Consider the following 10,347-nt stretch of genomic DNA (forward strand, 5'->3'; position numbering starts at 1 on the left):
CTCCCTCTGACACCTCCTCCTCCCTCTGTCACCCCCTCCTCCATCTGTCACCCCCTCCTCCCTCTGTCACCTCCTCCTCCCTCTGTCACCTCCTCCTCCCTCTTTCCCCCCTCCTCCCTCTTTCCCCCCTCCTCCCTCTGTCACCCCTCCTCCCTCTGACACCTCCTCCTCCCTCTTTCACCCCCTCCTCTCCTCCCTCTGTCACCCCCTCTTCCCTCTCTCCTCGCCTCCTCCCTCTCTCCTTCTTTGTCCCTGCTCTCTCTCTCCCTCTTGCTCTCTCTCTCTCTCTCTCGCTCGCTCTCCTCTCTACTCCCTTCCTCTATCCTCTTCCCACCTCAGCCACTGCCACCACAACACTATGATCTCACGGTGGTCTCATCTTATTGTGGCTCATCCCTGCAGCTCATCCCCTTTAATGGAGCGGCTCAGCTCCATTCAAATTTTCATTCCGCTCTTAACAGGTTAAGACTCCATTCAATCAGCTGTTATATGTAGTAGATATTAGGATAAGCCCAACTGATCTGATTGGGGATTTTTTTCCTTTCCACTAAACATGGCTGTCATGGTATCTCTCTATTGCCACATCCCTCGCCCCTCTCTCTGTGTTACAGAGGCCCACTCCAGTGCCATGATATATGACTGCCAATATCTGGAGCTGTCTGCCTCCCTGGACCACGGTACCACCGAGCTGCTGGAGGGGGCAGTGAAGGCTGCCAGGGGTGACTGCGTGGGGCCAGGCTGGACGGAGGGGGACCCCGGGGCGGGGCGCAGGGAGAGCCTGACCAGCAAGGCCAAGCGCTTCCTGACTGGCCTGGTGCCACGCTCCTACGGCCGAGGAGACAGGGACCGAGGCCAATACAGGGAGATGAGCAGGCACCGGGGGAGCAAGATCCTCCGACAGAAATCACGCTCCTGCCATGACCTCAGTGCAATGTGACACACCAGACAGACAGAGAGAGGGGATGGGAGGTGTGTGAAAAGGGGAAAGAATGAAGGAGGACAACGGGGGATGGGAGATAAGTAATGGAAGGGGAAAGGAAGATGAGGATGGTGAGAAGTGTAGAGGAAGAAAGACTAGTGGAAGATACACAAAGGAGAGCGAGAGAGAGAGAGAGAGCAGAGGACAACCTGGTTAGAAATGAGGCAGTACCTGAGGGGGAGAGAATGAAAGAGAGGTGAAGTCATCAGAATTGCACGATGAGATGGATATGAGACGACTCATAACGCAATGAGAGAGAAAAAAACTATGAAGAGTGATATTGGAGAAAGATTAATGAATCAAGTAGGAAAACGGTGATTGGAAAATGTGCAAGATGGAAAAGAATTGGTCACAAATTAATACACCCAAGAGGCATGTAGTGTCTGATTATGTAGAGACTGATAGAGATCTAATGTAGACCTAATGATTATGTAGAGACTGATAGAGATCTAATGTAGACCTAATGATTATATAGAGACTGATAGAGATCTAATGTAGACCTAATGATTATGTAGAGACTGATAGGTATCTAATGTAGACCTAATGATTATGTAGAGACTGATAGAGATCTAATGTAGACCTAATGATTATGTAGAGACTGATAGAGATCTAATGTAGACCTAATGATTATGTAGAGACTGATAGAGATCTAATGTAGACCTAATGATTATGTAGAGACTGATAGAGATCTAATGTAGACCTAATGATTATGTAGAGACTGATAGAGATCTAATGTAGACCTAATGATTATGTAGAGACTGATAGAGATCTAATGTAGACCTAATGATTATGTAGAGACTGATAGAGATCTAATGTAGACCTAAGTCCCTGTTTTTAAAATCATGATATTACACAGTGAATAGATTTGCAGAGATAAGACTTGCCCAGTAGGCTCATGTAATTATAGTAACAACGTCATGGATTATACTTCTTATTGGCCGGAAGCTATGGTATACTATCCCTCCCCTGTGATCTCCAATGCAATGCCCTTTACAAAAGACTCATCTTGCACTTTTTATACCGATCAGATTTATTGTCGCTGCTGCATAATCCCTTTATATCAGGTATTGCTTTTGGAGATTATTCTTTTCTCTAGAGCAGGTAGTGCTCAATAATCCCATAGATGAGAGAATTTGGTTGGAGCAGGTCATATATTACAGGAGCTATTTTGAAAGTGAATGTAAACTCAAGTCTTGCGGTTATATGGAATCTGGCCACTTATCCCACTACACTCTCCTTTACACTGACTCAATGCTAAACATCGCTGCACTCAATCATGATCCTATTTAATAGGGCAAGGAGATTTTCCTCACCAGGAAAAACTACAGGCTCTACCTATATACAGTCGTATGAAAAAGTTTGGGCACCCCTCTGAGGCTGCATAATAATTTACTCTGTCGTCACAGAAAATGATCACAGTGGCATGCCATTCATTTTCTAATAAAAGCTGAGTACTGGGGTATTGTCCAGACAAAGATTTTTAGTGTAGTAATATTAAGTTGTATGAAATTAAATCAGATGTGAAAAATAGGCTGTGCAAAAATGTGGGCACCCTTGTCATTCTGTTGATTTGAATACCTGTAACCACTTAGCACTGATTAATTGGAACACACAATTGGTTTGGTGAGCTCATTAAGCCTTGAACTTCATAGACAAGTGCATCCAATCATGAGAAAAGGTATTTAAGGTGGCCAATTGCAAGTTGTTGTTCTCTTTGACTCTCCTCTGAAGAGTGGCAACATGGGGGCCTCAAAACAACTCTCAAATGACCTGAAAACAAAGATTGTTCAACATTATGGTTTAGAGGAAGGCTACAATAAGCTGTCGCAGAGATTTAAGCTGTCAGTGTCCACTGTGAGGAACATAGTGAGGAAATGGAAGACCACAGGCACAGTTCTTGTTAAGGCCAGAAGTGGCAGGCCAAGTAAAATATCGGAGAGGCAAAGGCGAAGGATGGTGAGAACGGTCAAAAACAGCCCACAGACCACCTCCAAAAACCTACAACATCATCTTGCTGCAGATGGTGTCGCTGTGCATCGTTCAACAATTCAGCGCACTTTGCACAAGGAGAAGCTGTATGGGAGAGTGATGCGGAAGAAGCCTTTTTTGCATACACGCCACAAACAGAGTCGCTTGAGGTATGCAAACGCACATTTGGACAAGCCAGCTTCATTTTGGAATAAGGTGCTGTGGAATGATGAAACAAAGATTGAGTTATTTGGTCATAACAAGGGACGTTATGCATGGCGGCAAAAGAACACAGCGTTCCAAGAAAAACACTTGCTACCCACAGTAAAATGTGGTGGGGGTTCCATCATGCTGTGGGGCTGTGTGTCCAGTGCCGGTACTGGGAATCTTGTTAAAGTTGAGGGTCGCATGGATTCCACTGAATATCAGCAGATTCTTGGGAATAAGTTTGAAGAATCAGTCACAAAGTTGAAGTTACGCCGGCGCTGGATATTTCAACAAGACAACGAGCCAAAACACTGCTCAAAATCTACCCGGGCATTTATGCAGAGGAACAAGTACAATGTTCTGGAATGGCCATCCCAGTCCCCAGACCTGAATACCATTGAGAATCTGTGGGATGATTTGAAGCGGGCTGTCCATGCTCGGCAACCATCAAACCTAACTGAACTGGAGATGTTTTGTAAGGAGGAATGGTCCAAAATACCTTCATCCAGAATCCAGACACTCATTAGAGGCTATGGCAAGCGTCTAGAGGCTGTTATTTTAGCAAAATGAGGCTCTACTAAATATTGATGTGATTTTTCTATTGGGGTGCCCAAATTTATGCACCTGTCTAATTTTGTTTTGATGCATATTGCACGTTTTCTGTTAATCCAATGAACCTAATTTCACTACTGAAATATTACTGTGGCCATCAGTTATTTGATAGATCAAAATGAAATTGCTGATCCAAACACCCAATTATTTATAAATGGAAATCATGGAAATTGTCAGGGGTGCCCAAACTTTTTCATACGACTGTATATATGCAGCTACTGCAGAGCCTAGCAATAAGAAAATCGCTCTAAATGAATAGAAATAAGGAATACTTGTAACTAGGGCCCAGACCTGACAGGGAAAACTCTCACAGAACCCACAGACTGACAGAACCCACAGACTGGCAGAGCCCACAGACTGACAGAACCCACAGACTGACAGAACCCACAGACTGGCAGAGCCCACAGACTGACAGACCCCACAGACTGACAGAACCCACAGACTGACAGAACCCACAGACTGGCAGAGCCCACAGACTGACAGAACCCACAGACTGACAGAACCCACAGACAGACAGAACCCACAGACTGGCAGAACCCACAGACTGACAGAACCCACAGACTGGCGGAACCCACAGACTGACAGAAGCCACAGACTGGCAAGAACCCCAGACTGGCAGAATCCACCGACTGGCAGAACCCACAGACTGGTAGTACTCACTCCACTAACTGCTGACTGAGTCTGAGTTAGAGCACATTGGATTGCTAGAGGAACACAGGAATATAGATTATACAGGGCCTTCGGAAAGTATTATTACATTTTCTTACGTTACAGCCTTATTCTAAAATTGATTCAATCTTTTTTTCCCCTCTTAAATCTACACACAATACCCCATAATGAAGAAGCTAAAACAGTATTTTAATTTGTTTTACAAATGTGTTCAAAATAAAAAACGGAAATATTCCATTTACATAAGTATTTAGACCATTTACTCAGTAATTTGTTGAAGCACCTTGTCACGCCCTGACCTTAGAGAGCCTTTTTATTTCTCTATTTGGTTAGGTCAGGGTGTGATTTGGGTGGGCATTCTAGTTTTTCTATTTCTTTGTTGGCCGGGTATGGTTCCCAATCAGAGGCAGCTGTCTATCGTTGTCTCTGATTGGGTATCATACTTAGGTAGCCTTTTTTCCACCTTTAGTTTGTGGGATCTTGATTTTGTTTAGTTGCTGTGTAGCCTGCAGTACTTTACGTTCGTTTTGTCTTTTTTCGGTGTTCATTTTAAATAAAGTAAGACGTTCGCCTACCACGCTGCACCTTGCTCTCCTCATTCCATCAACAAACATGACACACCTTTGGCAGCGATTACAGCATCAAGTCTTCTTTTGTATGACGCTACACGCTTGGCACACCTGTATTTAGGGAGTTTCTCCCATTCTTCTCAGTAGGTCCTCTCAAGCTCTGTCAGGTTGGATGGAGAGTGTTGCTGCACAGCCATTTTCAGGTCTCTCCAGAGAAGTCAGATCGATAAGATGAATACTGGACAAGAGGAATACCTATGTAAGAATGCTGTTCATCGACTACAGCTCAGCATTTAACACCATAGTACCATCCAAACTCCTCATTAAGCTTAAGACCCTGGATCTCGACCCCGCCCTGTGCAACTGGGTCCTGGACTTTCTGATGGGCCGCCCCCAGGTGGTGAGGCTAGGAAACATCTCCACCCCGCTGATCCTCAACACTGGGGCCCCACAAGAGTGCTTTCTCAGCCCTCTCCTGTACTCGCTGTTCACACATGACTGCGTGGCCATGCACGCCTCCAACTCAATCATCAAGTTTGCAGACGACACTAGAGTGGTAGGCTTGATTGCCAACAACCACGAGACTGCCTACAGGGAGGAGGTGAGGGCCCCCGGAGTGTGGTGTCAGGAAAATAACCTCACTCTCAACGTCAACAAAACAAAGGAGATGATCGTGGACTTCAGGAAACAGCAGAGGGAGCACCCCCCTATCCAAATCGACGGGACAGTAGTGGAGAAGGTGGAAAGTTTTAAGTTCCTCGGCATACACATCACAGACAAACAGAAATGGTCCACCCACACAGACAGCGTGGTGAAGAAGGCGCAACAGCGTCTCTTCAACCTCAGGAGGCTGATGAAATTTGGCTTGTCACCAAAAACACTTACAAACCTTTACAGATGCACAATCGAGAGCATCCTGTCGGGCTGTATCACAGCCTGGTACGGCAACTGCTCCGCCCACAACCGCAAGGCTCTCCAGAGGGTTGTGAGGTCTGCACAACGCATCACTGGGGGCAAACTACCTGCCCTCCAGGACATCTACACCACCCGATGTAACAGGAAGGCCCAAAGGATAATCAAGGACAACAACCACCCGAGCCACGAGGTCAGGTACAGGTGCATCAAAGCTGGGACCGAGAGACTGAAAAACAGCTTCTATCTCAAGGCCATCAGACTTAAACAGCAATCGCTAACATTGAGTGGCTGCTGCCAACATACTGACTGACTCAAATCTCTAGCCACTTTAATAATAAAAAATTGGATGTAATAAATGTATCACTAGTCACTTTAAACAATGCCACTTTACATAATGTTTACATACCCTACATTACTCATCTCATATGTATATACTGTACTCTATACCATCTACTGCATCTTGCCTATGCCGTTCGGCGATCGCTCATCCATATATTTATATGTGCATATTCTTATTCATTCCTTTACACTTGTGTGTGTATAAGGTAGTTGTTGTGAAATTGTTAGATTACTTGTTAGATATTACTGCATGGTCGGAACTAGAAGCACAAGCATTTCGCTATACTCGCATTAACATCTGCTAACCATGTGTATGTGACCAATAACATTTGATTTGATCTGGTTTAAGTCTGGGCTCTGGCTGGGCCACTAAAGGACATTCAGAGACTTGTCTCGAAGCCACTCCTACATTGTCTTGGCTGTGTGCTTAGGGTCGTTGTCCTGTTGGAAGGTGACTCTTCGCCCCCAGTCTGAGGTTCTGAGTGCTCTGGAGCAGGTTTACATCAAGGATCTCTCTGTACTTTGCTCCGTTCATGTTTGCCTCGATCCTGACTAGTCTCTCAGTCCCTGCCGCTGAAAAACATCCCCAAAGCATGATGCTGCCACCACCATGCTTCACCGTAGGGATGGTGCCAGGTTTCCTCCATACGTGACGCTTGGCATTCAGGCCAAAGAGTTCAATCTTGGTTTCGTCAGACCAGAGAATCTTGTTTCTCATGGTCTGAGAGTCTTTAGGTGCCTTTTGGCAAACTACAAGTGGGCTGTCATATGCCGTTTACTGAGGAGTGGCTTCCGTCTGGTCACTCTACCATACAGGCCTGATTGGTGGACTGCTGCAGAGATGTTTGTCCTTCTGGAAGTTTCTCCCATCTTCACAGAGGAACTCTAGAGCTCTGTCAGAGTGACCATCGGGTTCTTGGTCACCTCCTGACCAATTCCCTTCTCCCCTTATTGCTCAGTTTGGCTGGTTGGCCAGCTCTAGGAAGAGTCAATTTAAGAATGATGGAGGCCACTGTGTTCTTGGGAAACGTCAATGCTGCAGACATTGTTTGGTACCCTTCCCCAGATCTATGCCGAGACATAATCTTGTCTCAGAGCTCTACGGACAATTCCTTTGACCTCATGGCTTGGTTTTTGCTCTGACATGCACTGTCAACTGTGGGACGTTATATAGACAGGTGTGTGCCTTTCCAAATCACGTCCAATGAATTGAATATAACACATGTGGACTCCAATCAAGTTGTAGAAATATCTCAAGGGGGATCAATGAAAACAGGATGCACCTGAGCTCATTTTCGAGTCTCATAGCAAACGGTCTGAATACTTATGTGAATAAGGTATTTTTATGTTTTTTATTTTTAATACATTTGCAAATATTTCTAAAAACTTGTTTTCATTTTGTCATTATGGGGTATTGTGTGTAGATTGCTGAGGAATTGTTTTTATTTAATCCATTTTAGAACAAGGCTGTAACCTAACAAAATGTGGAAAAAGTCAAGGGGTTTGAATACTTTCCGAAGGCACTGTATGAGAGGAGATGGCGAGAAAGACTCAACTAGCCTACCTGTGGTTGTTTCATGTTAGATTGTGTACATACAGTACGTACATACGGAACATGTACATAAACATTCACTACCATAGAACAGAGCACTGTGAGGGCTGGCCACACAGGCAAACACAATAACAAGCGTTCTGGAAACGTTGCTTGGATGTGTTGACAGCGTGTGGCAACATCATTGATATACATTTAGCTACACATGCTCACTTATATGTCACTGTCTATTATTTTGCGCTCTTGTCTTTCGAAAGAGAATAAATACATTTTGTTTGACGTCCTTGATGAGTGTTATGCTCTTGTCTCATTTGTGTGAACATGACAATAGCGTACAAGCGTTATACGGTAGCCTAGCAGTTAGAGAGGCAAGCCAGCAGTCAGAAGTTTGGCAGGTCGAGTCCCGGGACCAACGGGAAAAATCTGTCGGGAAGTGAGTTGGCAACCGGAGGGTTGCTGGCATCAAATCCTAGATGTCATTGGCTCCTGTTGTGCCCTTGAGCAAGACACATACCACCCCCACAAAATAACAGCTCCCTGGGCACCCAAGATGGCAGCCCCCCGCACCTCTCTAAAACCTGTGTATGTATGTGTGTCTTTCGGAAGTGCTAAAAGTGGAAGCAAATTTCAGTTAGACCTGGTGTATAATTGACCAATACAATGATCTTGTTCTTAAAATAAAGGGCTCTATACAATGTGTATTTCTGATTGAGCCGAGCCGTCATGCTCATAGATTTGTTTTTTGGGTTGTTTCTCTTTTCTTTTTTTTTTAACACCAGTCACCCTGGAGCCAACAAATGCAGTGTTTACCGTGAATGCAGTCTTCGCTAACTCGAAACATTGCCTTTACATTTCAATCACGCTAAACTTCCGTGATATTGAGGTGGCATATTTCTGCTTTACCAAATGAGGAGAGTTACAAACTACACACCAGTCAGAGTTATACTTAAACTACATCTTTAATAATAATAAGCTTTGCAATAGCATTTGACTTTCAACAATTCACTATTTCTAATGAACCGTTGAGAAGTACCAACAGAAAAGTACAAAGATCTTTTATAGCCAAGATACACCCCTCTCAACTTACACTGACGAACCACAGATCTTAGGAACAGTTCACAAAGGTTAAGATTTGTATGAAAGATATCTATAAAACATAGCAGACAGTTACTGCTGTGTCAACAATTTTCATTGTAAAGACCAGTGTCTGGCCCTCCTACTCCAAACTAGAACCGTCTCTCCCTGGTACGGCATAGAACAGAACCATTAGCTCATGTTCTCTGGAATGCTCTTTAGGTTTTATCACCCAAAGACATCGTAAATCTCCTCTGTCAGTGCTATCTCATAGAGGCCCATCCTCAGTGGAACACACACACACAATACTCTATTCTGTCGAATAAAACAACCATTATAATGCAATACAAGCATTATAACATAATCTTGCAATTTTCCACAACAATATGAATTGAATAGAGCCCAAAGTCATCCTAAAGGGCTTACTACAAAAATTATACAAAGGCTATTGAGGGCAGGTATATGTGCTCTAGTTTAAATTTCTGCTGTGTCAGTTCTTCAAGTAAAAGTACAACCTCAACACTTCGGGGGATAAAAAAATAATTCTGCTGTGTCAGTTCTTCAAGTAAAAGTACAACAGCAACACTTCGGGGGATAAAAAAATGACTTCAATGTCAACATGTTATTGTACTCCTCCAGAATGAAAACATTAGAAATCTTCATCAAGGACAAGTCTTCTGGCATTTACCACCGTGCAAGTATTGTGTCCCAGAATTGCACAGTTCTTTCTACTTTCCCCTAGTTTGTGAGCAAAAATAACATCACACACTCTGTTCCCTTTCAGAGGGGAATACACAGCCAAAGCTACAGACTCAGAACTACTGATGTTCATGGGGGCTGGCTGAAGTGAATCCAGGTGAACTCTTGAGATGGAGAGGGAAGATAGGGGAAGGGACAGACAGAGGAGTAGGGGGAGATGGGGGTTGAAGAGTGATGGTTGCTTGGAGACTGTTGTCAAGGAGACACAGAGTCCCAGAGTCCTTTGGCATCTGTCTTTTCATCTTTTTTTCCAATCTTTTGGAGTAGGTTGTTTTGGGGTTTTTTCCAGAAGAGAGAGGGACAGAAATAAGCAGTGAGGTGCTGTCTGTGTTCAAGAGAAAGTAGAGGAAAAGGATATTATATTCAGCCTAGGACTAGTCAGAGCTATTTAATACACGCCTCTCTCTCACACAGGCCTGCACAAATTGACAAATATACTGTACACTTGAAGGACACCACATATGCATTAACATATTATCAAAATCACAGTAACACACTCAAAAATAGCTGTAGACTCACTGTCACACTGAAATCACATTTGAACACGCACCACATAATGAGAAGCTCAAATTGGAGAGTACAGGGGTAAAGCAAAGTGTAAAATTATAGAAAATGAGACATGATTCTTCACTGAAACCTGATCAGTCTCTCAAATCGTGACAGATGCCAGATGCCTTCTATCACTCCTATGCTGACTCATTCTC

At 44.1% G+C, this 10,347-nt stretch overlaps 1 protein-coding gene across 1 annotated transcript in view; it reads left to right on the plus strand.

Moving 5' to 3' along the window:
* LOC129813880 (GTP-binding protein REM 2-like) overlaps positions 1–8,098 on the plus strand; it is a 45,108-nt gene extending 37,010 nt beyond the window's left edge. The window contains exon 5 of the mRNA XM_055866474.1: positions 612–8,098. Coding sequence (XP_055722449.1) covers positions 612–937 — 326 coding nt within the window. The 3' untranslated portion in view covers positions 938–8,098. The remainder of the gene's footprint in view (positions 1–611) is intronic.
* The last annotated feature ends 2,249 nt before the right edge of the window (positions 8,099–10,347 follow it).

Source organism: Salvelinus fontinalis, chromosome 17, assembly GCF_029448725.1.
Source record: "Salvelinus fontinalis isolate EN_2023a chromosome 17, ASM2944872v1, whole genome shotgun sequence".
Taxonomy (NCBI): domain Eukaryota; kingdom Metazoa; phylum Chordata; class Actinopteri; order Salmoniformes; family Salmonidae; genus Salvelinus; species Salvelinus fontinalis.